This window comes from Heteronotia binoei, chromosome 7 (assembly GCF_032191835.1).
Source record: "Heteronotia binoei isolate CCM8104 ecotype False Entrance Well chromosome 7, APGP_CSIRO_Hbin_v1, whole genome shotgun sequence".
NCBI classification, from domain to species: domain Eukaryota; kingdom Metazoa; phylum Chordata; class Lepidosauria; order Squamata; family Gekkonidae; genus Heteronotia; species Heteronotia binoei.
The window spans coordinates 36529325-36557153 of NC_083229.1; the positions used below are offsets into that span (position 1 = coordinate 36529325).

Below are 27829 nucleotides of genomic sequence, written 5' to 3' on the forward strand. Positions count from 1 at the left end.
TAGCCTGCCCTCCCCATAGAACAGGCTCAGCGTGGGTTAAATCATAAGAGAAGGTAATCAATAGTAAAAACCAAATTAAAATATATACAATCTAAAATTACAGACTAAACATTGGAAGCTAAAGTGACAAATTCTGCCTCACAGGCATGGCCTATTGCCCTTACTTTGAGGTAAGCCAATATTACCTTGACCGACTCATGTCCTTGGAAGCTGCTTCCTTGAGATGGTTTTGTTCCAGTTCGGTGTCCAAACTAGAGGAGGATTTGTTTGTTTGTTGAGCATCCACATGATGCCATCTTCTTTTGCTCCTGTTTCTGTGTTTTTCCCTACTTTGCTGCAAATCTGGTTTGCCATAATCTTATTTGAAAGTGGAAGTGTGTTTGAACACCATGTGGATGGGGACAGTATGGATTTTTGCCCGCATTAGCACTGTTTTCCTTGTCTCAGTTCCTGTAGCCTCCATCTCCCCCCACTACCACAGGAGAGCTTTATTTAAAATAGGAAATGGAGATATCACTAGCATTATAATGACCTATTACCGCAGTCTACTCATTCTGAATTCCCAGCTTCTATTTTGTTAACTGGAAAATCTGTAGTCCTTTTTCTTGCAAAGATACAGCTTTTCCTACCTATCTCTGCAACAAAAAGGTCCAAAACTTCCCTTTTGAAACAAAGCTGAGGAAGTCTTGGCAGTGGATGTTATGCAATTACTAGGTTTTTTTAAAGCCAAGAAAGCCCTTTAAGAGTTTCTAATCCTCAGGTTAATATCTGAGAGAACACAGTAAGAACCATATATTTGCAAAATGAATCCTAAATATTGCTCCTCAGAGGCACTGAGGAACTGGAAAAATTCATCCAACTCTCCTGAGAAGCTATTTACTTAATGGCTTTAATGAATAATAAATAGGTCTTGAGGACCTGCTGAAAAATAGTTTGCTTTTATCCCAGTAATGCCAAAGGCTCTGGACTGAATGTATCGCCATGGATCATTTTATCCCATTTACTTCAATGCAATGGAGAAGACTGTTCCTTTGGTACTGCATATTTTCCTGATGTTTTAGAGACTGTTTTTCTGTAATGCACTGAAGTGATGGACTAAGAGTAATAAAATCAATTATAATCAGTTCTGTGACTATTTAAGAACTATTACTATTTAATAAATGCATTTTGTATCTGCTACCAAGGTTATGGAATGGCTTGTTTTTGCCTTTTGGTACTACATATTATTTCTATTTCAGTCAAGCTTTTAAAAGAGTTTTAAAACTTGTCAGTGTGGTTTTTGCACATCTTGAAATCAGGTTTTTCTGCTTGCTGGAGATCAGTAGCCCAGGTGGCTGCCACATTAGCGGGGTGACGTGGCATATGAGTTAATCAATGTAAGTTCTGAGTGTAAGGTGCATACAGGTGAGAGAATACAGTAAGAACCATATCTTTGCAAAATGAATCCTAAATATTGCTCATCAGAGGCACTGAGGAACTGGAAAAAATCCATCCAACTCCTTCCTACTTTCATCCTGGCAGTTCAAACATGTTACCTGTGTTGAAAGAACAATCAAAAGCACGGAATAATTATTTTGTGACAGTAATTTAAAGCACCCTGGGTTGGATCCAACCACTTTTCTGCTGTTGAAGAAATAGGAGGAAGTCCCCATTGACCACCAGAAGGTGATGAAAGGGTCATATGACTTGCATAGACAAAAGCTTTGTGTGATGCAGATGATACTAAGAAGCCTAATTGGGTGAGATTTAGCAAAAATATATATATATATCTGGCTGGGTCCAGTCCCTTATCTGTTTGTTACCAGACATTTCCAAATTTCCATCTGGCTAATTCTTATGTAACATTTTCCAACACCATCTACAAAAAAGAGCTCTAGTATCACTATTCTCCTGTCCACAGCCTATTTGTCATGGTGGATCAAGTGACTGACTTGTTCCATCCCAGATCCAGCATGGCTTGATAGTAGCATCTGATCCACATAGCTACCCCACTGTAGGGGAAAGATCACATGTAAACATGCAACACTCTTGATGTTTGGGGCTGAATCTGCTAGTAAAATAGCAGGAATTTGGAAGGTGTGGGCTTGCCTATGAAAATACAAGCTTTTATGTGAAGAAAATTGTACTTAGTTGCCAATTCCTACATTCAGAAGAATAAGAGATACTTAAAAACATGGCTGCTTTGAACCCTTACCTACTGAATTTACTGGAAATTTACTGGAAAACTACCTTAACTGTATTATAATGGTGAGAATGTCAGACTAGGATTTGAGAAACCCAAGTTAAAATTCCTGCTTTGCCATGGAAGTTTATTGGGTAACCTTGGGCCAATCTTACATTCTCAATCTAACCTACTTAACAGGGTTATATTGAGAAGAAAATGGAGAAGAAAACAATGCATGTCACTTCAGGTCGCTATTGGAGAAAAAGGCAGAGTATAAATGAAGCAAGGAAAAAATTCTTAATTTGTGCCTGCAGAGACAATTGGCTGCCCACAGTTGGAAGCAAGATACTGGTCTGGAGACTTGATCTGATCCAGCAGGGTTCTTCTGCTGTTTTTAAATAATGTTAATGAAGATAAATGTTACAAGGGTGCAGCTCTAGATGAAAGCAAGCTATTTCAAAGTCAAGTCTCTTGCAAGGTGATGAAATTCCTCACAGCAGTGCCATGAACCTTCTTTTTTTGTCCATGTCAAGCTGTTGCCTTGAACTCTACTGGCAATTACTAAAAGGGTATATCTCCACTACAAAAGTTCTGGTTAGATATTGGCTTAACTGTAATGCTTCCCTCAGAGATTCCACTCCACTTGCCTATAACCAGTGCCTAAGAGCTTGTGGCTCTGGCTCTACATCCCAAGACCTAGCTTCTCATAATAGAAACCCACCTTCCATTCATCTGCACAGCATACAGCTAGCATTCCCTTTTAGCCCAAGTATAAAAGCAAAGCAGTATGTTTGGAGGTGAATAAACTAAAACTATGAAATGCTAAGAGTGTTTTTTAAAAGGCATTAAAATTATGCAATCCTTCCTGCTGAACTCTTCCCTGGCTATAAAAACAGCTTGCCAAGACTGGCAACCCTTGCAGTGAAATATATGTTTTCAAAATGGAAAGGGAGGACAGTGAATTCTAACATCTGCACAGGCTGTATGGAGGCACCATTTGAAGGATGGCAGCTGCTGCAGCACCCTTCCATGATGTAGGTGGAATTCCAATTGGAACCTTCTCCAGTTCAGTTGTCATCAGGGAAAGGGGGTGTCCCTTTGTTGCTGCAGTATTACTCACCACACTCACTTTCCACATTTGGCTGTGCTCTGAGAGTATATTTAGTTTACAAAAACTAGACACTTCTGCTTGTTTCATCCCAGATTGAGACGTCATTGTGCATCATTTCCCCACCAATGCTTATCTTTGTTATTTCTGAAAGTCACCTCTGTATTTTTAATCCTGTTCCACAAATGAACTTCTTGGCCTTGAATCAGAGAGGTAGGGGGGAACACTGTTGAGTATGCACTATGCATAGCTATTACAGAAGCTCTTTCAAGCTGTGAAGAATTTCACCAACAAAAGGTCTTACATATACACAGAGGGACACATGTAGAACTTACTTAGCAGTGCATGTCTATAACCCTGTACAATGTGTTATGAACATTTTCTCCTTGTGAAGCATCATGCCATCTTCCTCTTGCCTTGATCTAAGATTTCAGTTGTGGGAGTAATTGCAACGTGCTCCCTAAAATTGGAAAATGGAAAGCTGGTGCAGATGGGAGGCTCAGCCTTAGTGCTGATCACAGAGATGTAAGATAGAGGAAGTCTGTGAGCATCTCTTCTGCATGCTCAATAGTTCAGTTTCATGGCTATGCCAGAAAAGAAGTCTGTGACAAGCATGCAACCAGCATTGTTACTCATGAGAAATAGAGCTGGAAGGGATTTCCAGGGTCATCTAGTCCAAACCCCTGCACAATGCAGGGAATTCACAAATACCTTCTACCCATAACCTGAGTTACCCCTGCTCCGTGCCCAAAAGATGGCAAACCCCCCCCCCCCCTTAGTACTGATGCAATTCCTTCTTGCCCACCCTTTCATCATCTCCCTAAATTCACAGAATCAGTATAACTGTCAGATGGCCATCTAGCCTCTGTTTGAAAAGCTCCAAACAAGGATGGCTCTCCACCTCCCAAGGAAGCCTGTTCCACTGAAGAACTGCTTTGTCAGGAAGTTCTTCCTAATGTTTAAACAAAAACTCTTTGGATTTAATTTCAGTCTGTTCTGGTTTAAGGTATTACTGTTATTGAACCAATGGTAATAACTATAGATCAGTAAATAGCCACAGTCTCAATGCAGAGTTAGGAACAAGGGGGGCACATCTAGTGCCTTAAGGCTATTGAAATTAATGGGATGGATACAGAGACTGGTCTCCTTGTTTACAAAACCATGCAGACTGCTTCCATTGTACCAGTATTATTTGACCTGTCCATGCACAGGACACCCTAATTTAGTTACCTTTCTAGTTGCAATCAAGGAGTCCATATGATCATAATCCCTGTAAAGCAACCACCAAATTGTTTATAGAGAAAACTGCCTGAAGAATATGCAGTTAAGCATTTCTGAATGACATAGCACAGTTTTAAAAGACTACAGCTGTTGGTAATGAATGATCTCTTTGGCAATTAAAGTGTGACCACACTAATGTTATGGACTGCCGTTTCTCATACATCAACCTGCTGTTTACATGAGCACCTATGACATTCATCTGTACTGGCACAGATTAGGATTCTATTACAGCACTTAGTAAAAGTATTTTAATTTAAAACCTGCTTCCAGAAATTTTAAAATGCATGAAGTACAACAGCCTAAATTCAAGTTATTAAAGTTCAATAAGCCTCTCTGCCTAAATGAAATGCCTCCCTTATCAATCATATCTGATAACACAACACAAGGTGTCACCTCATAAGTAATGTTACACAATACAGTATAATTTTTTAAAAATTTCTTATTCCCTTTAATATAGGCTCATATCTTTACTACAGTGTACTAAGAGGCTCAGTGATGGTTACAGTGCTTCAATAATTCTTAACTGCAATGAAATCCTCATTTTTTGAACTATTAAAATGCTGTGATCTTGACTTTTAAAATACTGTACCTAGTGCCTATCTGTGTGAAAATAGCAAAGAGAGAGGTAGGTCAGTGGAAGAGAAGGAAAGGCTGGAAGCACTGCCAAGGGAGAAACAAAGAGGCAAAGCAAGAGAGACAGAAGGAACAAAGAAATGCAGTTTGCTCCTCTGCTAATCCTTGTGGATGTCACACGTCTTCCTCAAAATGCCAGAAGACATAGAGTCCAAAATGCTCTATAGATACTACTATAGGCATATATGTTTATATGTAATGTAGTGTTGCATGATCAGACCCTAGGTTCAAACCCCTGCTCTGCCATAAAGCTACTGGGGTAACCTTACCTATCTCATGGGGTGCTGAGGGGGAAAATGGAAAAGGGGAGACCAACGCCTGAAGAAGAGTGGGATAAAAATGTACAATATATAAATATAATTTCTCAGCATGTGTGGGAATAGGAAATGTCTGTAAAATTTTAAATTGATTGAATTTCTCATCCCTCTGTGATTGAAATATAAATTCTATATCACCATGTTCACATTTTACAGTGATTACTAAGTAATTTCCCACAATTTAAGTATTACTAATTGACAAACCAGAATGCTTTTTAAAGTTGTGCCTTTAGATTACTGGTTTGCTAATTTACCTCTCCTTTAAAACATCGCTTTTTAAAAAAATGGAATCTTCAGTAACAAAATGTATATAATAAAGCAAATCATCTTCCCCTTTGAAAAAGATGATTCATCACCTGCTACTCCAGAGGCGGCTAGTAACAGGGCTCTTGCAGTTATTGCCGTGAAAATATTATATATTAGTTACTCTAAGCTCATCCAAATAAAGATTGCAGATTTGACACAATTCTCCCATAAGCAGCATGCATTCAATCAAGTAGGAACAAATGCTGTCAAATGTGTTTTCAATCAGACCTGGGTACCATCAAGAGTAATTGATGGGAAAACCTTAAGGGCTATCCTGTACAATTTAGTATAACATCACAAGTGATCTGTTAAGCTGTACTAGCCCTATGAATTAATAACACGCCAGCCCAGCAGGTTGATTCCATTACATTAAAGCATTACAATTGCAATACAATGCAAAGCTCTTTTATAGTACAGAAAGAGGGCAAAGAGTCACAATATCCTTTTGTGCAGTTCAGCCCCAGGGGCATTACCCAGTACATAGTAGCAAGCAGTGTATATTAAGGCTAGAACTCACACATGGTATAGCCATCTGATCACCATGTGACTTTCCTCACTTGGCATGTGAAAAATCAGGATGTGCCAATTTGTACAATCATTGCTGTAAAATCATTGCTTTTAGAAGTGGGACGCTAAATATTTTTATACATGTGTTCAATAGCAATTGCAACCAATGAATTAAATCATGCAACCTCTATCTACTAAAAAGCAGATGTCACAGAAGGCATAGGTATGAGATTGTTAGTGTTTCTGAAATATCAATATTTAGATTTTATTAAATTATATTACATTAAGTGACAAAGTAAAAAACAAAGAAACATATTTCAGATTCTGTGCTACTCATTGGCCCAGTCTCATCCAGATGGCAACACAGAACTAAAAGTATGCTATGTCCAAATCCAGTATTAGCAGATGCTTAGAGCTAAAAGACAGATAGCATTTCCAAAGGCACTCAGCCGCAGGGGCCACCACGGAAGTCAGCATGAAACGTCTTTGAGATCTTCACATTAAGTGAGCAGTTAAAGTGCAGCAAAATATTGCAAAGTTCATTCATCCTCTCTTGGCTCTCTTAATTAACACGGTTCTTTGTTACTCTTCGGTTGCTGTTCATTTGTCTGTTATTTTTGGCAGCATTAATTGTGGTTTCTTTTGTAGCCTTTTTCTTGCTGTCCCATTTGGGCTGTGTAAAAAATAATTTACAATAAAGTGATTAGTGTAATACAAGATGTTTATAACATGTTTTATAAAATTTTCAAAACAAAGATATAAAAATAAAGTATCACATGAAATAATATCTCAATATAAAAGCAGAGAAGCATAACAACCCCTACATCCCCAAGTCCTTAACAAAAAGATAGATGTAATTATAAATACACTGGTAGTACTGAACTGTGTGCAGAAGGTCCCAGGTTCAATCCCTAACATATCCAGTTAAAAGTATCAGAAGCAGCACTAGCTTTATTATATGGTCAACAGACATTTCATTTCAGTAATACAGTTAAAAGTACCAGGAAATAGGCAATGTAAAAGACTTTTCTGCTTGAGACACTAGAGAACCACTGCTAGTCAGAGTAGACAATATTGTTGCTGTTGTAGATCAGCCAGGGCTCAGCAATAGCGAGGACTCCTTAGGAGAAGAGGAGCCCGTGTGTAGCCAGACTTGAGTTAACAGAAGCTGACCAGCAGAAGAATGAGCTGCAGACTTGTCAGGATTCACAGCCAATAGCCAAGGCAGAGTCACAGACACCCACCAGCCTTGATTCAGCAGCTGAACCTCAGTTGGCCATTCCCAGCCCACCAGTATCATACCCTTAGAGCACCACAGATGGAGGCTGAGAACAGAGCTACAGACAAGATGGCAAATTGCATGCCTCCTATCCTGATGCCAGCTACTTGCTAAAAAATGAGTAGTTGCAAGATTGCTTCTGAACAGCTGGCTGCAAGCATGACCCTTAGGCATGGGGCTATAAAAACCAGTCAAGAGAGGCTGTTAGGCATGGACGCAGTAATTATGATAGATGCTAAGCCATTGACTCTGCCTTGTTTGACTTCTGGACCCCTGAACCTGGATTGAACAACCCTGCCTTGTCTGACTTCTGTCGCATGATACTTGGAGCCTGCAAGCTAGTACAGTTGTGTATTTTGTTTAAACTATGTAGAATATTTTGATACAGCAAGTCTGAGAGTTTGCTGTTAGTTTTTGGTGTAAATTTGCAAAAAAAATGTTTAACCATTCTAGCTAATTTAGAGTTTAAATCTTGAGGATAGCTTATGAACCATTGGCTTTATGTCCAGAATAAATGCTAGAACAAATGGAACAAAATTTGCAACACTTATCCTTTGCGATGCTCAGAAGTTTACATCAGACTTTCAGAGAAAACAAATTAGACAGTTTAAGTCATGTGAGGCTCACATAATTATGCCTCTAGAAGACAGTCACAGGCTAAAATCCTCAAATCTCTCAAATCTGGCCCACAGTGAGGCTTGTCTTATCTCTTCTGAAAAGGCTTGCTAAGAAAATACCAACACAGGCTAAGTAGGAGAAGGGATGACATGTATGCTTTTTATAATCTTGTTTACACATTGTCATGATTTCTGTCTCATTGTGATTCTTGCTTATTTAATCTATTCAAGGAGAACCAGAGCGGTTTTAAATAAAATGGTCTTAAAGACAACACTGAGTGATCATTAGCTGGAACACAAGGTTTTAACTAAGACTTGAAATAAACTTCAGAATAAGAGTTGGATTTATACACTGCCCTTCACTGAGTTTCAGAATCCCTTCCAGTCCCCACAACAGACACCCTGTGAGGTAGGTGGGGTTGAGAAAGCTCTGAGGGAACTGCTCTTGAGAGAGCAGCTCAGAGAGAATTATGACTGACCCAAGCCCACACAACTGACTGCACATGAAGCAGTAGGGAATCAAACCCAGTTTTCTAGATCACAGTCCGCGCACTTAACCACTACGCCAAACTGGCTCTCTTCTTCTGCATAATAATCCTGGACTTCCTTCATTGTCTCCCACTCAACTACTAGCTGTGGCTGACACTGCTTAGTTTCCAAACTCTGACAAGATCACACTAGTCAGGGTTTTTTTAAGTGGCTACAAAGTATATTAATCCACAATAAGGCATTCTGGTGAATGCAACCTTCTAGCAAAGGGTAAAAAATCTAAAAACATCTTTCATAGCCTGAGAAGGTCTGAACATCTATATATATAAAAGCAACTCATCAAGGCCCAACTCATCAAGGCCCAAACCCCTGGACCTAGAAACCCAAAATGTAGGGAGTGCATTCCTTCCATGATGTAAGTGCCCATTAAGGGATTTTTTTTTTAAATCCCACCCCTAAGGACGTGAAAAGAGGTAAAATGTGTTTTCACATAGGGGTAAAGCTGTGCTGTGTGGCTGGCAGGCTGCTGCCTGCTTCCATCACCCTCTCTTTGACTGTGGAGCTCTGTGTTCTGAGGTAAAATTCAGTTAACAGAGACTGCAGACAGTTGGAACAGGTATCCTGACTGACTCATCAATGCCTAGCCCAAATCCCTGGACCTAGAAACCCAAAATTCAGGGAGTGCATTCCTTCAACGATTGGCTACAGAACACTGTTGCTGCTGCTGGGAAGGAGACAGGGTTGCCAACTCCAGGTTGAGGAAATTCCTGGAGATTTGAGGGGTGGATCATGGAGAGAGTGGAGTTTGAAGAGAGGTGGGACTTTAGACAGATACAATGCCATAGACTCCACCCTCCAAACCAACCACATCCTCCTGGGGAACCAGTTGCCACTCTCCAGGTGAAGGTTGGAGATCAATCAGCATTACAACTGCTCTCCAGATGGCACAAATCAGCTCCCCTGGAGAAAATGGCTATTTTGCAGGCTGGACTCTGTGTCATTATACCCTGCTGAGGTTGCTTCCCTCCTGCTTTGGTCCACACTGATTTCAGACCACTCACAGACTTTCAGCCTAACCTACCTCACAGGGCTGTGTGCAGACCAATAGGAGAAGTCAGCTCTAAACCAGAATAGGCATTTTTCATAACAGTTGGTATGGTGATTGAGTTTATAAATCTTCCAAAAACAACACACCTTTCCTACCTAAAACAAACAAACAAAATTAAAGGTAGTTAAATGCTATAGCGAAGCAAGGGTTTCAGGCTAGTTAAAGATAATTGAGCCAGTTGAAAGTGGGAGAGGGGGAAACTCTTATTTCCCTACTATTACCTACATAGCAGCAGAGTTGTATATTCTACTTTGTGAGATGATCTCATCTAGCCTGCCACCTCTTCCTCCCACTCTTCAAGAGGTGCTTTAGGGAAAGACAAGAGCACATGACCACTCACAAACAGAACTGTGTATACACATGGAAACTGGAACTGGTCTATGAATCTCAAAAAGGAAAGAGAAATACTCTTGAGCCACTTAAAAGCTGCATATGGCCCAAATGCCATGTTCTATCTAGTATGCTGCTATCAAGACATAAAGCAAAAGTAACTTTTTGTCCATGCTTCTAGAGTTCATGCACAGGTGGAGGAGGATATGCACTATCTCAACCATAATAAGATATAAATCTCCGTTAAGCAAATTACGGCATGCGTTTCACTGCGTGGGAAATACATGGTTCTCCCTTTTTGCATGTGACCAAGAAATGTAGACGTATGAATCACTTACTTCCTTTTGTTATTGCTTCTGTATCACATGGGAAGGCATTCTTTCCACACTAGGGCCAATACCTCATAATGAGGTGAAAAGATATTCATTTGGACTACACCACCAATCAGAGAAATATTTCTTTAAAAGTGCATTGTCAGTGAACTTATGCCTTGTGAAATGAAAGAACTGTGAGAAAAACTGCTATTACAATTATATGAAGAACCTTCTGAAGCAGAAATCCTACTGAGCAGAAAAACCTGAAAATAGCTTCTTGTGCAGCTATTCACTTGAGTGATGGTGACAGGCATTAGCCCCTGTATCTGAAGCAATTAGGGCAGAAGCTGAATGTTCTCCCAGTTTGCTTTCTACCTCACAAGCAGCAATTTCATGTGAACCAAACCCACACAAACATCCCTACTGCTGCTTCATTAGCCCTTTCCCCTTATTTTATTCCTCCTGAAGTGAACCAAACCATTGCTGCTATTGTTCTGAAAATGACACTTGACTAATAAAGCCTTTTTATAAGGCTAATGCATTCTGTTTAGGTCATATGGACACTCCTAGTCCCACACATTCTTTTACAGTGAACACACACCATCCCCAAACAGCCAGAACAAGATTTCTGCAAAACGAGCCCCTTCTGTTTCATTCAGCCCTAGTAACAAAGCTAGATGAATTGATGTTTAATCAAAAAGGAGAATATTACTAACATCCCAAAAATAAATCTGGATTCAAGATTACTGCCAAGTGTCTATCTGGCTCATGTAATTATATTGATTCTGTTACAGAGTCATTTGATTGATATTTTCTCTCTCTTATGAGCTAATGACGATAGCAGACATTATATATTTATCATATCAGTGATCCTGTAGTTGCTGACATCATGGTGATGTGGAAAGAAAATGATAACCCCTGCTGCCGGAGTATTCAAGTAGAAAGGCATAGTAGAAATCCAAATCCAAAATCTTCATAGTGGGGTATAGGAAAGCATTTCTTTGTTCGTGTCACATCAGCTCCAAGTGCAGATAAAATGTCAGATTCTACATGAGATGTTTACTATTACAATCACAGCAGCAGCTTCCCAGTGGCTAAAAGTGCAATCCTAAGTGACCTGCTGTTGTGCCATTAATCAGAGGCTCTGCACTCTCCTTCCCTCCAATGGTAGAGCACCAATCTTTATTTTTTGCCTCTTGCCTTGCTACAAAGTTATCCCCATTCCAAGAGTCTTCTCCCTCCTATAGCATATAGATAATGGGATATGGGGGTGACAGTCATTGATTGGGAACTTAAGGAATGCAATATGGGGAAAGGGTGCCAAGGCATTCTTTAATTAGATCAAAGAATGTTATCACCTTTAGGGTTTGTAGAATCTTTCGGGATCAAGTGCCGTGTTCTACTGGAGAAAGTTTTCCTTCCAGACGTTTCGTTCTCAGCTGCGGAGAACATCCTCAGTGGCGTTGCAGCCGGAGCAGGCGCTCAGACCTTCTTGGCTGCTGTGCATTGAGTGGAGCCAGGGCTGCTGGAGAGCTGCTATTTCTAGGCTGGAGGGGGTGTGATGAAAGGGCAATTGGTTTGTAGATGTGCCCTTCCAGGAAGCCCCACCAAACAATGGGCACATCCACAAACCAATTGCCCTTTCATCACACCCCCTCCAGCCTAGAAATAGCAGCTCTCCAGCAGCCCTGGCTCCACTCAATGCACAGCAGCCAAGAAGGTCTGAGCGCCTGCTCCGGCTGCAACGCCACTGAGGATGTTCTCCGCAGCTGAGAACGAAACGTCTGGAAGGAAAACTTTCTCCAGTAGAACACGGCACTTGATCCCGAAAGATTCTACAAACCCTAATGATGTTACCAGCCATGAAAATCTGAAATCTTCGATAATGTTATCACCTATTTATTACCTCTCAACTAACAGGAGGAAGAAGAGAAAAGTTTCTCCTTATTCAGAAGAATTCAGCTTCTCTTGTATCTCCAGTCTCTCAGCTTAGTTTGGTGTAGTGGTTAAGTGTGCAGACTCTTATCTGGGAGAACTGGGTTTGATTCCCCACTCCTCCACTTGCACCTGCTGGCATGGCCTTGGGTCAGCCATAGCTCTGGCAAAGGTTGTCCTTGAAAGGGCAGCTGCTGTGAGAGCCCTCTCCAGCCCCACCCACCTCACAGGGTGTCTGTTGTGGGGAAGGAAGGCAAAGGAGATTATGAGTCGCTCTGAGACTCTTCGGAGCGGAGGGCGGGATATAAATCCAATATCATCATCATCTTCTTATGCATGTCACTGGTTTTTTACCTATTATTCCCTCTTTTGTATTTCCTGCCTAACAGAAAAACTAGTAAGCATGCTGTAGGTTCCTTGACTCTCTGTCAGCCTTCCTCCTGGATTCTGACCACATCAAACAGAGGTGAGTCCCTCTCAAACCAGAGTACACTCTTTGGTGATATGCATCTTGTTGGCTTTGGTGCTGCTCAAAATATTCCAGCAGTCCTGATCATGCTACTGACAATTCCTTTACTGGTTTCTAAGAACAACTCTGTTTCAGGTTTGGAAGTCTGTTTCACTGTGTACAATTATACCAGATGCATGGAGAAATTTATATTTATAGCCTTATATTTATTTATATTTTATTCTGTAATCTGTCTTAAGTCTCAGCAAGAAAGATATGTATGGTTTTTATAACGGATTATTCACATGAACCTGAGGGCTGATAAGTAGCCAGAGTCAGAATGCTACCAATTTTGATAGTTTCATTCATATTTTGAGTTAGGGACTCAAACATTCTGCATCTCAAATACAAGCTTAGTATGGTGTAGATGCAAGTGTACATCTTATTCTCCCCTTCCCCTAGTTTGTCCCTCCTCTGGGTCCAGTGGACTTCCACAAATATTTGGATCAAAGTATATTAGTCCTAACGGCACAATATTTCCATAAACAATCTAGGAATTAGGTTCATAATTGGTATGTACCATTGCTCGATTTTATACATGTAGGTCTTGTGCAAATGTTATACCCATGTGAGGATGTTCTTTGTGCTGAAGACAGAAGTATCCAGTGAAGTACAACTTACATGCCTCACAGAAGCACATAGCTTCTGATTACAGAGTTAATTGCTCAAAATGGCCCAAAGGTGGTCTTCTAAAGAGTAACCATTGCAGCAGTAAACAATATAAGATATTTCTGTATGGTCTTGAGGAAAATATTTAGCTACACTGTGGTATCAGATCACTATTTTGGCATGAGTCTTTTGTTATGATAAATGTATTCATTGTGACTTCAAAGACGACAAACCAATTTTGTGGTTAACAAGGAATAGTTTCTTGTAAAAGCAATGAGGTTGATTGTACTGTGACCAAGTCAGAAATACTGTCTCCGTTTTCTAGCAACTAAACAAGGCTTGGGCCAGCTTCAACAGAATACCTGGCACACACCTAGAGGCATGCAGAATATAAATCCACACCCACCTCTGCTGTTCTAAAGCCATTTTGCTGCTTCTGTGTTGAAGTTCCAGTAGTGTGACTTGCAGGCTTTGTGCATTGTGTACCACAGTGAGTTCTCTTTTCAGCAGTAGCTATACCACTTGCAACTGAAGACTTTGTGACACAGGTCTGACTGTATTTGCCATCATCCAAAATTCCTAACAAAACACAAAATTGCATATTGGAAATAAAAACAATTCATGTTCATTTTGAATTGGACATCATGGTTTACTACTATTTCACAGTTTAATTTAACAGAAAGGTTTTACAATTGTATGTATTAACTGTAACATAGGATTTCCCATAAGAGTTTATCATTTTACATTCACCCAAACAGGTGTATATGCAAATCCTTCTTGATGCAACAAGGAACAGAGACTCATAAGGGCTCATAATTTCCCAAGTTTCTTCATAGAGTTACATTCCTGCTTCAATACAGAAAGTTTCATGGGGAGCAGATGTTAGAAGCATGTCATCTTGAATGATTATTCCAAGGACATGAGAAAAAACATGATATTAAAAACTCACCCTGATAATTATTCCTGCTCTGTTGTTTTTAAAAATACAGCAGGTCAGATCCCAATTATAGCACTGGAAAGCACTTTCACCAGCATAATCAAATTTTCCTGCCTCCTGCCCAGCTGCAGTTCTGTGATTCTCCCATTATTTTTATCAGCTAAAGCAGCAGCAGGTAGCTTCAGACTACACAAACAACTGACAGGGTGGAAGTAATTGCCAAACCTTTTTCTTCCCAGTCATTTATCTGCTAGAAATTGCCCTCCAGTTGCTTTTCTTCCCCAAAGATAAGACACAGATGACCATTATGTGCTGCTCTAGCATACTTTTGTTTTGTCATAAAGCCCCAACTCCCAGGGAAATAACATTACTGTGTGGGCACATCACAGAAAACAGGCAGAGCCATGTGAAGATTTCTATGGCTTTTTGTGGTGGCTTGGAGAAGAAGGACCCAGTTTCTGGATCCTTAATGTTAAATTACTCCTAATAGCAGGCAACATTCATGATACTGCTTCATGCAGTCCCTATTTTGCAGCCCAAGTATTTTTTGACAACTTTTCTGGTTATGCACAAATACTGTTTGTAGCACTATTTACAGCTGTGACAAATAATAGACTTATACACACAACATCATCGTTACATGATTTACAGAATGCATCTAAGTTTTTCTTTTTGTCTTGAATTAATATGCATCCCTGCATAATGCTCCAAATTTAGAGGCCTTTCTAAAATCTGAGAGACCCCACTTCAAAGCCCCACTTTACAATGAAACTTGCTGGGTAACCTTGTGCCAACCACTTCTCTCAATCTAGCCTACCTCATAGAATTGTTGTTATATGAATAAAATGGGGGAAAGGCAACCTTGTGTAACAGTCCTGAACCGCTTGGATTAAAGGCAGGATAAAAATGTACTTGTCATTACTTTAAAAGTGTTTACCTTTAATGGGAAGCAATACCTAAATGGGCTTTTGATGTTCAGAATGACTAGCTGTACTACAAGCTAGAAAGAAATATTTTAAAACCATGTAAAAAACCATGGCAGAAAGGAAAACAGGCCAAAAGGAAATACGTTCATATATCCTCTCCACAAGCAACTGATGGGAGTTTAAGCATGACACTGTAAACACATCCTGCAAAAGGCAAGTAGAACAAGGACCCCTCAATTTAACTTGAATTCTTCCACATTTTTAATAAGAACATCCAGGAGTGGGTTTCTGAGGCATACTGGCAAAGATGAGAAAGACACTTAAAATGCATATCAACATGCCCACCCAACATTTGCTAGAGCCCACCCAAGCATCTGCAGTCTTGAATGGTGCAAAATTGCATCCACACCAAAACAGGATTCACAGGTATTCTGGAAGGCCACCTATGCCTCCCCTTCTCCTTGGAAGCAGAGGCCCTGGACTTACCCTTGGGTTTTTTTGTGTGGCAACAGGACTGGGGAGCAGAGGAAAGGGAAGGATTTCCCCTTTGGCATTTCAGTAGGACCATGGACCAAAGTGACTTGTACTTAATAAAGGCTGTGGCCATTTTCTCACCAAGTAAACATGGTCTGTGTTATTCTTTCCTTCAGTCTTGCTCCTTCTCTCTCACCTTCAGTCCACAAGTGGCCCCCTCTACCTCACTAAGAGGAAAGTCTAGGCTCCTGTTCCCAAAAAGGTTGGTTCAAGTGTGGGCACACCAATGCTGTTTCAGTACAAGAAAGAGGTAACTGGCAATGAGGACCACTGGACTTGCCTTACTTCACAAAGAGGAACAGCAGCCACAACAAGTGAAAGCAGGAGCCACTGCCTGCTTATGTCATCAAAGTTAGCTCAAGAGGGATACATCATGTGACATGGTCCAGCGGTTACATGGATTTCTACTATTTTAACTCCCCGATCCACTTTGGCTCCATCCACCCCCTGCAAACTGCTCCAATTATTTGTTTGACAACTGGGTATAGGCTGCAAAGGTCTGTAGCCTGCTTCCTTCCCATTCCTACATAAAATCTACTAGCTCATTAAACTTGTACAAATTTTTGCATAATAGGTACAAATGGAGGTTCAACTGGACTAGGTCTGGGCATACCCACGTTCAGTTCCTCATTCAGCCCTGAAGGTTACAACTCACTCATTCATAGAGTTGTTGAGGACTGGAGAGGGGAACAATGATCATGCACAGAACCTTAAGTTCTTGGTGGATAAAAGTCTCAAACACCTTTTTCCATTGACCTTGTAAGTCACTTATTCCACTTTTCCCATTCTTAAATCATTTTACTGTTTTATCCATATACACATTGGGTAGACTAGGAAATGAAGGAAATCTCACCCAATGACTTTCCAAAGAGCAAGTGTACGGCCATATGAACATTTTCAGGGCTTAATATTTGCAAATGGCTTTGTTCTAACCCCTTCTGTTCAGGACACTGATCATCATGGCTTTTTCAGTGGCAATGCTACAGCTACAAATAGCTCCCCCATAGCTGCTGACCTTTTTGTATTGGACCTTTAAAAAAATACTTAAAACAAGTATTTTCAACTGCTAAGAAAATAAAAGGTCTAAGAGAACAGATCTCAGCCTGTTAGCAACAGCTCTCAAAGGCCAACCCAAATTGCCTTGGCATCACCCAACATGTGCATAAAACTAGGTAGAAAACTTAACATTCTGCAGCATAAAAACCCAATAAATATGAGGCAATGTTTTATATACACAAGGGGGAAATCACTGGTAATATATACTGCGGAAAATGGTGATGCCGAAATGCATCATTACAGCACAATAATGGGATAGATCACCTTGTTTTCCTGAGGTTTTATTGCAGAGAGAAGGTGCACACTCAGTAGTCTTGCGTCGCAGATGTAACCAGCATCATTTATAGCAGGGGTGGCCAACGGCAGCTCTCCAGATGTTTTTTGCCTACAACTCCCATCAGCCCCAGCCATTGGCCATGCTGGCTGAGGCTGATGGGAGTTGTAGGCAAAAAAAACATCTGGAGAGCTACCGTTGGCCACCCCTGATATAGCACTCAACAAAACAGAACTGTTCTAATCTCAGCCCAACAAGCAGCTTCATGACAAATCAGCAAACCATCTCCATTGGATGCTGTTAAAAGTACCTTTTTATCCCCCCATTTTCACTCCATCCAAGTACATGTTATGATTTTTCTGTAGCATTGCTTCTGAAGTGTTATTAACCTATTAACCAACCTTCCCTTTCTCTTACCTACATCATAATGCGGGGATCATTTTGCACATCTCTCTCTACTGCAAAATTTTATTGGCACAAGTTCAAGGAATATGATTAGAGATACAGAACATAATGCATCCATTCTTAGGCAAACCATCACATTAATAGGTATCCACAAGTGGCTGCCCTGCAAAACCCACAAGGGAAATTCCATCTCCGCCCCCCCCCCATCACTATCCAGCACAACTCCCTAGGAGCCCAGCTACAGCAGCAGTGGTGTCTGGGAACTGCTCTGAGCCCAAAGGGGCTGCCTGGCACTGCTGCCATGGTGGCTAGGGCTGGAGCGGTTTCTGGGCTTCACCACCATTGCCACGGCCAGGCACAGAGTGGCTGCCAGGCTCTGCCTCCATGGCCAAGCCCATCACAGCTGCTGGAATCCTTTGTGGCCATTGCTGGGGCTGGCACTGCTGCTGGCATCTTCCACCACATGGCTGAGCCCAGTGTGGCTTCCAGCATCCTCTATGGCTGGGCCCAGCGTGGCTGCAGGCATCCTCTGCTGCCACCATGCCTGGATGCCAGCATACGCCAGCTCCTCATCCAGTAAAAGTGTTGTCTGTGTATGTGCAGACAACACACGTATTGGGGAGGAATTAAACCCATCATAAATGTATATATAACATTTTAAAAAATATTTGATTCATATATACTCTTTAGCCCCCATGTGGCCCTGATTTAGCTATCTGCAGATTTAGCTATCTGCAGACTGCAGCCACATCTGGACATAGTATATAGATCTATATATGTTTCACATGATTTTATCAAGCTAAATTACTTAATTTTAAAAACATCCATCATATTGCTCATGGCACCATAAGAAACAGGAGAAACAAAACCAGCAAACAAAATTAAAATATTAAAATTAAATTTTATTGACTACCTTTTAATTGTTTTAATTATTTGGTATAACTGTTTTTAATAGTTTTGTAAAATTATTGTTGTGACCCGCCCTGAGCCCACTTTCAGGGAGGGTGGGATATAAATTGAAACAAACAAATAAAATAGATGCTGGTTCAGGAAATATATATATATATATATATATATATATATATATAAATATAAAACCAACCAAATGCAGCAACATAACTGATGATGTTCTCTGTTTCTTTGTCATATATGCATTTCCAGAGAAATCAAAGACATGATTACTTTTTGTCAGGTGACTCACTGAACGCAGCTGCCAAGGCAGAAGGGAAATCTCACTGATTGGCTGTATATACTGCCAAATTTCTTTATGCTTCCCTCTTTGAAGCAAGGAAACTGATTATTTTTCTGCCCAAAGCAAATCACTATATTTCTGTTCAGACTGTCAGCCAGGGAATGGTAAAGAACATTATTTGGTACTGGACACGATACTATCTGTCATAACAATGATGGCTAACTCACATCAGACCCAATATTGCATCTGATATTCCTTTTTTATAGTTCATACTCATATTACATCTAAACCTAATTAAGTTTTGGAGGCAAAAAGAATATTTCCTACACTTCCATTAAAAAAACAATAAAAACCCATCAAAGTAAAACATCTCTGTCAAAAAAACTAGCACACACAGACATGATGTCCATCAGTCAAAATATTAAGGCACTTTCATGTAATGGTTAGACCCAAGTTCAGATCCCCACTCTGCCACAGAAACTTGCTTGGGTGAACAGGGTTGCCAGGTCCAACACAGGAAATATCTGGGAACTCTGGGGATAGACTCAGGAGACTTTGAGGGTGGAGCCAGGAGCAAGGTTGTAGCAGCACAATTGAACTCTGAAGAGACTGTGTTCTTTTAAATGCCTTCCTTCTGTTTGAAATAATAGAGGATGGGGGCACCTTCTTTTGAGGCTCATAGAATTGGACCCCCTGGTCCAATCTGTGTGAAGTTTGGGGGGGGGGGTTGAGGAGAGGTACCAGATGCTATGCTGAAAATTTGGTGCCACTATCGCAAAACACAGGGCCCCCTAGCCCCAGATACCCACAGATTGATTCTCCATTATACCCTATGAGGACTGGTCTCCATAGGGTATAATGGAGGGCCCAGCAAACATTTCCTCCCCCCCCCCCCGTTTTCTGATAACCCTGAAGTGAGGGAAGGGTCTCCAAGCTAGGTGAACTCCTGCCCCCAACTGGAGATTGGCAAGCCTATGGGTGAACTTGGGCCTGTCACACACTCTCAGCCTAACTTACCTCACAGGGTTGTTGTGAGGGTAAAATGGAGGTGAGGCAAACATTGTAAGCTGCTCTGGGTTCCTGTTGGGAAGAAAGGTGGGGTGTAAATGAAGGAAATAAATAAATATCAATGCGTAAATGGATTACACAATGTGGCCCTTATTTTGTGTACTAAATAATTAACCAAATAATATTTGCAAAATAGTATGATTGCTGTTTGTATGCAGACTCTAAGGCTGTAAGATTCCACAGGTGTTGGGAGAGCATTTATACAGCATCACAAAGATTCTTTCCCCGTGAACTGCCCTTTTTCCTGACCAGGCAAAAATTCAGAAACAAGTATTCTTAGGATGGCAGCTCCTCCAGCATTTTGCTGCGCTGCACAAGAGACTGAAGACTTTACACAAGCAAGCAGCACAGAAGGTCTCTGTAGTGAGCGCTCCACATGGCATACCATTAGGGTTACCAGGTCCCTTGGACCAGCCCATGGAGAATGCGGGGTGAACGTACCAGGAGCAGGGAGGAACATTGAAAATAAATGTGACGTGTCTACATGGCCCAGAAGTGACATCCCCTCCAAGTACCTATGTCACTTCCAGGTCACGTAGACATGATGCAGCTTTAATTTCCAGGGTTCTTCCCCACCTGCTGACCAGATGGCTAGCAGCGGAGAGTTGGGGCCCAAGAGTGGGGGGACTCCTGTCTTAACCAGGGGGTCTGGCATCCCTACATGCCATTCACACACAGAGGTTTACCCACAGAAAGGTCTGGAGCATATAGTTCTTTCTCATCAGCACAAACGGGAACATCTTGAAACAGCAAAATGCATTGCACCTGCCAATCTACATGATAAACCATGGCACAAGAAGAGTTGCCACACTCAGCAGCCATCTTCTAGCTGTAATTTCAGCTTTCTGAAGCAGCTAGCTCACAAACTCAATGAAACTTCTTAATTAGTACCCAGAACTCTTCAAGAAGCTGGGGGAGAGGGTTGTCCAAGCCCTCCTGTCCTACAAGAAAGCTTTGGAGTGAGGGTAAAGCACAAAACATAAGATGCTGGGGAGTGAATCCTCACCATCCAGGGTAAGCAGCCACCACCAGCCCCTTTAAACTAACCTTCGGCTGAAGTCTCCAACCCTACCAAGTGTTAATCAAGAAGTCACCCCACAAGGTAAGACCTTGAAGCTGAGTTCCACAAACAATTATTTTGGTAGCTGTAGCCAAAATAGGCCAAGGTACTGGGTTTGGACTGAAAGTCAAAACACCACAGGAGTATAATTATAAGGTCATTAAAAGAAATGTATAAGTATACAACTACAGAAGCAACATAAAATGGAAGAAAATAATAAAACTAAATAGCTAACCTAAAAGATTTTTTGGGTGTTACCTGGTCAGACTAAAGGTACAGAGCCCAAAATTCAAGGAGCTGGTGTTCTGGCCACACAAGACCCAACCTACAGTCAAGAGATGGCAAAAAGGGAGGCTGGAAGGTCCAATGGTTGGAGCAAAACTAAAAAGAATAGATTTCCTTTATGCCAGACCGCCCACGGCCTGATCCTGTTTGGCCATTCAGATGTGTCACTAAGACATGTGACCATATACTTCTGCAGGTAGCACATACACACAATCAAGCAAATTACCTATGTCCAGGCTTCTTTGTGTTAATGAGTTGGAATGCATGTGCAAAACTCCCTCTAGACTTGAAGCTCCAAGGCTCCCATGTACCTATGACTGGCTCCATCTCACCCCTTATCTCTCCCTTGAAACCGCCAAGGCATTGAGACATTAATTTCCCAGAGCCTTCCTTCAGTTAACTTAACTAGGCCCAAAAGCCTGAAGCAAAGTTTGAAAGGTTTAGATAAGGCTAGTTTCTTGAATGAGGGGGGAAGAGATCCAGGGAAGTTACGGTACTTTTAATATACCCTTTGGAAAACTGCATTGCAGTCCTTATGGACACATTACTGGGAGTAAGCAACACTGAATAAAATGGGACTTTCTTCAGAGCAGGACTGCTTAGAGTTACTCCCTCTATCCCTTACAGCAAAATAAACAACATCATTAGATTTCAAGCATTTTTGGAGCTAAATAGCTATCCCATACATTGGGGTTTTTTTAAAAAAAAACCCCTCATTTTGGATAATATTTTCTTTTTAACTGGAATAATATTTAATATTTCAAACTCCAGAATTTCTCTTCCATGTACTATAAAGCAAAGGACACGCCTAAAATTATGATCTTCCATTGTAGTTTTAAAATGCCAGTTAAAAAATTCATGATAAAAGCAGAATAAAAAGTGGATCTTCTAAAATGATTTTTCAAGAGTACTTTACAATGGAAATTACGCTTGTAACAGATGGCACTGCCAAGCTAGTAATAGCTGTGGGAAAGAGCAATCAGATAACAGAAAATGTTAGCAGGAATAATAAACACACATCAGAATCAGAGCCTTTACTTGGTTCAATTCCTTTAACATTATTCTTATTATAAATTAGCAGAAATAGCCTTTTTGTATATTAACAGCAAGAACAGAATTCACAAATTATTGGAAAAGAAAAGCTGAGACCAAAGAAATAGTGGCTAAAATGTGCTTGAAAGCTATTAAGTGTGGTAGAAATGACAGCATATAAAAAACTAATACAAACTAATACGAAACATATAGAAAAGTTTCAGACTCATGGAGACTATATAATGGTTATCTTTGGAATTTCTACTTACATTGTTGGATGTTGCAAAAAAAGTTATGTTTATAATTTAATTCTCATGGGTCATTTCCATGCTGGTGTTTTGGCTTGGCTTAGATACTAGTGCGGAATGGGTTATTTCCCCCCTTCTACATAGCGCCATGGCACATCCATGCACCCTCTGGCTTTTCTTGGGTTTTGCTACAAAATTTATGAAACCTGATTTAATATGTTTTTCTAAAGATCACAAAAGCCAGGGCAGATACTGTGTGGATAAAGTGCAGATCTTTCCTAGCCCCACCCACACCAATAACAGTTTCCTGCTCCCCTGACCACCACTGTTCCCTGTGGGTGGGGTGAGGGCTTTTTCTCTTAATCACAAATTGACATATTGTTGTAAGTGGCGGGGAAGAGGGGGAGATCCCTGCAGCTTCAACAGCAAGGGAACCTCAGAGAACCATGGCCATGTGGAAGTAATCATGGTGTATTTTATTTTACGTAAATATACATGGACATAGGAGCTGATAATAAACAAAAATAGTAAGCTAAAAAAAAGCTGCATAAGAAAAATAAGAGTAGGGATGGTTTTAAGCAGCCAAAGAAAATTATACTCCATTTAATTTCATTTGTATATGTTTATTGTCTACCTCTGAAGTCAACCAGATTTGATTTGATTTTTTAACTTTGACTAGATCCTGACTACTGTTTACAAAAGAAACGATGCCTAAAATACTGCAGGCACAACCTACAAAGAATCTGCATTCATACATCACTCCCAAATGCTCATTAAACAGGTTTGTTGGCACAATGCGGATCATACCTTCTTCATTGTGCTCACATGGTTTCCTCCCTCATCCTCACATACACACACAAAAAGTCACATACTGATCAGCATCCCCAGGGAACATGAATGGCCCATTCAGACGACAATCTGAGATTTTAACTAAGGGAGCCATCACTTTACCACAGATAAAGACACCTCCAGCAATGCAAAGGAACTGTTTAAAGCCATGGCACTTCGTCTACACACAACTTTATTATTTCTAAGTTACTAAAATATTTCCAGCAGAACGGATGTGTGTGCACCCTTCACCAACCTGCTACCCGGCTAGTAAAGCCAATAATAGGATTTCCTCCATGCAAACTGAAGAAAGTCTTTCTCAAAAAGGTTTTGGTTTGATAACAGGATGAAAAAGAAACTAAACGGGTGACAGACCCCTCCCCGCAGCCCCTCAAGTCTTCTCGCGGCTGGAAGACTGGCAGGAGTTCTTGCGGACCCAAACGCATATTTTTCAGCAGGGGTTCCCTCGAGCTCATCCCAACAACGCACCCCGTTCCAGATGTTTCTTCGGCCCCAAACTGACCCCTCAGACGCTTCCTTCCTCCCCCCCCCCCCCCCGTGGCCTTCCGCCAACCGCAGCAACCGCCGGCGCAACGCGGCCCACGAGCCCGCCAACCTTCCCTTCCATTTTCCCGCCACAGCTCTCGTCCTGCTCCTCACCCGTTTCTCTCAGGCCAGCCTCGGCGTTGCTGTTCTCCGGGCCGCCGTTGGGCTGCTGGGGCTCGGCGTCGGTGTTGGTCAGCCAAGTGGACTCGGTCTCACGAGTCCAGCTCTCGTAGTAGCGCGGCTCGATGGCATCCGCGCGGCTCCCGCCGCAGCCCATCGTCCGACCCCCACCCTCTTTAGGGCCAGCACCGCGGGAGGCGGCACGACAAGAGCAGCATGCCTGCCTGCCAGCTGCCTCACGCAGCCTCAGGCTTGGCGCGGGCCGGGCGGCTTCCCTCCCTTGCTGTCCCCTCTCCTTCCCGCGACTCTCCTCGCCTCTCTCCCTGCAGTCTTTTCCACCTCCCTTTTCTCTCCGCCCTCGCTCGCGTTCCCACCCCCGTCCTGCTCCTCCTTCTCCTGCCCCCGCTCGTTTTCCAAGCCCTTCGCTGCGTTTGCCCCCCAGCCCTTGTTTGTCGTTGTTATTCTCCCCTTCATTCTTCCCCCAGCCGCCGTCGAGATTCTGTCGGTTCCCGCCCTCTGCTCTCTCCCTCTTTCCCTAAGGAATGAGTGGGCTGAATTGGCTCCTGCTTCTCCTGTCATCAAACAATCTGTAGCTCCTCAAGAGACCGGGAAATTGCAGTCATAACAGTTCACAGCTTGGTGTCAAGAGACAGGAACAGGTTCTGTCCCCAGACCTTCGTGGAGATTGTTCTCTTGTTAATATGTTGGAATTGGTTAATTAATATCACAGGGCCTTCATGCTTTGCAGTGTAAAGAAAGAAGTTGTAAGTTGGAGCACGGGGCTAGCCCAAGTATTGGTGAACTGTCAGGCTTTTAGAGGCACCACCAAATTAGACAAAGTGAATTCTATTTTTTTTTGAAATGTTGATATATTATTTCTTATACATGAAATTCTCAGATATTGCCCTTGTAAAACAGTGTATCTTGGCCATGTTAGAAACTGAGTTATATTTATTTCAAGCCATGGATCCCAGTTGTGTATGGGAATGCAAATAAAATGTGAAAGAGTGCCTGCCAGGGTTTTATCTATTTTGAAGTAGGGGCACAACCCGAATGTTCTTGGCACCCAAAATCCTTGGTCCATCCCTACCAGGCCAAAGATCATTGATTAATCCAAGGGTCTCCAGTTTGGTTGAGCCTGTGGGTGCTTTTGGAGTTTTAGAACAGCTTGAGGGCACCACCACAAAATGGCTGCCTTGTGGGCAACAAAATAATGGGAGGTTCCAAGCCAAGCACCCTCACACAATGGGGGCCATGGTTTCAAAATCGTGTTCACCCTTATGTGAGCATTAGTCTTGTTGAATTCAGTAAGAGCTATTTCTAAATAAACATTACAGAGGTTTGGTATATTAGGATCTTTCTCCTCTAATCCTTTAAGTGCCAGTCCGAATGGATGTATTTAGTTCAATGAAATTTATGCCCTAGTAACTGTGTTTGCAATCTCGGCCATCAACTTGATCTGGTGCATATTTATCAGAAGGATATTGACTGAATTCAGTAAGCCTCACTCCCAAGGAAGCATTCATGTGATTACAACCTTATATGCTTCATACATTTACCCCTCAGTTATGCCAACGTAAAACTTAGTTTGGCTAGAATTTGAATTTGATTGAAGAGCTGCTTTCCATCATGTACACATTTGTACATGATGTACGCACAAAGGTGAGAGGAGGCTCAAGAATTCTAGATTAAGGCAATATATCACAGACACTGCTGCTCAGGATGACCCTTTGTTCATATGTCTGTGTTGTGGTTTAAATTATTTAGATCTGTTGCTCAAAGAGAATTTTGACCAGCCAAATTTTTAATCATTTTGAAAGCTGCAGAGCAGCAAGGGCATAGAGGCCAAGGACTCCTTTGATATTGCTTCCTAGCACTGGTATTCAAAGACTTGCTCTCTCTGGATGTGGAGGTTCCCTTCAGTCACCTTGGCTAGGAATCATTTATTAACCTGTCCCACATAAATCTCTCTTACCCTATTCAGAAACCATCCATACTCATAGCTGTCACTATATCACTGGCAATTAATTCTGCAGTTTCCTTCTGTTTGTCCTGAATCTATTGCCCATTGACTTCATTAAGAACATAAGAAGAGCCCTGCTGGATCAAACCAGGGGTCCATCTAGCCCAGCATCCTGTCTCACACAGTAGCCAACTAGTTTCTCTGGAGGGCCAACAACAGGTCATACAGGCCGACACTTCCCCTTGATGTTGCCTCCTGGCTCTGGGATTCAGAAGTTTAGTACCTCTGAATGCGGAGGTTCCCATCAGTCACCATGGCTAGTAGCCACTGCTAGATTTATCCTCCATAAATCTATCTAGAGGGGAGGAGGTGTTACGGAAACAGTCAAGTTTCTTCCAGCCTCTCCACTTCCTCAGAGGCAGATGGAACGGAGAATGCCTCTAACTGCAAGATACAGAGCTGAGTTCTAAGAAGGAAACAGGGCTGACAAGGGAGAGGGAGGGGATAGCCTCAAGTGATGCATAACCCCCCACCCTCCAGACAGGGTACGAGCTAGTCCATCTTCACTCCTTTGACGCCATGTGAACCAGCAGGTCGACCACGCGGTTGCTATATCCGTACTCATTGTCATACCAGGAGACCAGCTTGACAAAGTTATCATTCAGGGCAATACCAGCGGCAGCATCAAAGATGGAGGAATGGGAATCACCGTTGAAGTCACAGGAAACGACCTGGTCCTCCGTGTATCCCAAAATACCCTTCATTGGGCCTTCAGATGCTGCCTTCACAACCTTCTTGATGTCATCATACTTGGCTGGTTTTTGCAGGCGGCATGTTAAGTCCACAACGGAAACATTTGGAGTTGGGACATGGAAAGCCATCCCTGTCAGTTTTCCGTTCAGCTCAGGGATAACCTTGCCAACAGCCTTTGCTGCGCCTGTGGATGCAGGAATAATGTTCTGAGAGGCTCCCCTGCCGTCTCTCCACAGCTTTCCGGAGGGACCATCCACAGTCTTCTGTGTGGCTGTGATGGCGTGGACTGTGGTCATGAGGCCTTCCACAATGCCATAGTTGTCGTTGATGACTTTCACCAAGGGAGCCAGGCAGTTGGTGGTGCAGGAGGCATTGCTGACAATTTTCAGAGAGTTTTCGTATTTCTCATGATTGACACCCATCACAAACATGGGAGCATCAGCAGAGGGGGCAGAGATGACAACACGTTTGGCACCTCCCTTCAAGTGAGCGCTGGCCTTCTCTGTGGTGGTGAAAACACCAGTGGATTCCACAACGTACTCTGCGCCAGCCTCGCCCCATTTGATGTTGGCAGGGTCACGCTCTTGGAAGATTGTGATGGCTTTTCCATTGATCACAAGTTTCCCGCCCTCAGCCTTGATTTCACCTTTGAAACGGCCATGAGTGGAGTCATATTTGAACATGTAGACCATGTAGTTGAGGTCAATGAAGGGGTCATTGATAGCTGCAACGTCAACTTTTCCTGAGCAGATGGCAGCCCTTGTAACCAGACGGCCAATACGGCCAAATCTGTTGACTCCGATTTTCACCATCTCGGCTTCGAAAAAAGCGTTCCCGTGGGGGGTCCCTGACCTTACTCAGCTCCGCGGTGCAGTGAGGAGGTCTCTAATCCCCTTTTAAAGCTGTTTATTCCTGTGGCCATCACTACTCCTCTGGCAGCAAATTCCATATTTTAACTACTCTCTGTGTAAAGCAGTATTTACTTTTGCCCATCCTGAACCTACTGCCCATCAGCTTCGTTAGATGTCCTTGAGTTCTAGTATTTTGAGAGAGGGAGAAAAAGTTCTCTTTGTCAGTTTTCTGCACCCATTGCATAC

General features: G+C 42.0%; 2 protein-coding genes across 2 annotated transcripts; both read right to left on the reverse strand.

Annotated features, from left to right (window-relative positions):
* Nucleotides 1-6554: 6554 nt before the first annotated feature.
* Nucleotides 6555-24364, reverse strand: BAALC (BAALC binder of MAP3K1 and KLF4). Its single transcript, XM_060243351.1, has 3 exons — nucleotides 24011-24364; nucleotides 13912-14084; nucleotides 6555-6989 (listed from the first exon to the last, which is right to left on the reverse strand). The coding sequence occupies exons 1-3, from the start codon at nucleotides 24171-24173 to the stop codon at nucleotides 6879-6881; spliced, it is 447 nt and encodes a 148-aa protein (XP_060099334.1). The 5' UTR covers nucleotides 24174-24364; the 3' UTR covers nucleotides 6555-6878.
* A 1970-nt stretch (nucleotides 24365-26334) lies between these two features.
* Nucleotides 26335-27612, reverse strand: LOC132575015 (glyceraldehyde-3-phosphate dehydrogenase-like). The gene has a single exon (XM_060243350.1). The coding sequence runs from the start codon at nucleotides 27542-27544 to the stop codon at nucleotides 26543-26545; it is 1002 nt and encodes a 333-aa protein (XP_060099333.1). The 5' UTR covers nucleotides 27545-27612; the 3' UTR covers nucleotides 26335-26542.
* Nucleotides 27613-27829: the final 217 nt, after the last annotated feature.

Bases quoted from the DNA above. Each gene is read 5' to 3' on its own strand.
- LOC132575015 (XM_060243350.1), bottom strand. From the start codon at position 27,544: ATGGTGAAAATCGGAGTCAACAGATTTGGCCGTATTGGCCGTCTGGTT.
- BAALC (XM_060243351.1), bottom strand. From the start codon at position 24,173: ATGGGCTGCGGCGGGAGCCGCGCGGATGCCATCGAGCCGCGCTACTAC. The intron at 14,085-24,010 runs GTGAGGAGCAGG...GTGTTTTGTTAG, and splicing joins GGCTGGCCTGAGAGAAACGG to GAATTTTGGATGATGGCAAA. The intron at 6,990-13,911 runs GTGGGTGTGGAT...TTTTTTACACAG, and splicing joins ATGGCTTTAGAACAGCAGAG to CCCAAATGGGACAGCAAGAA.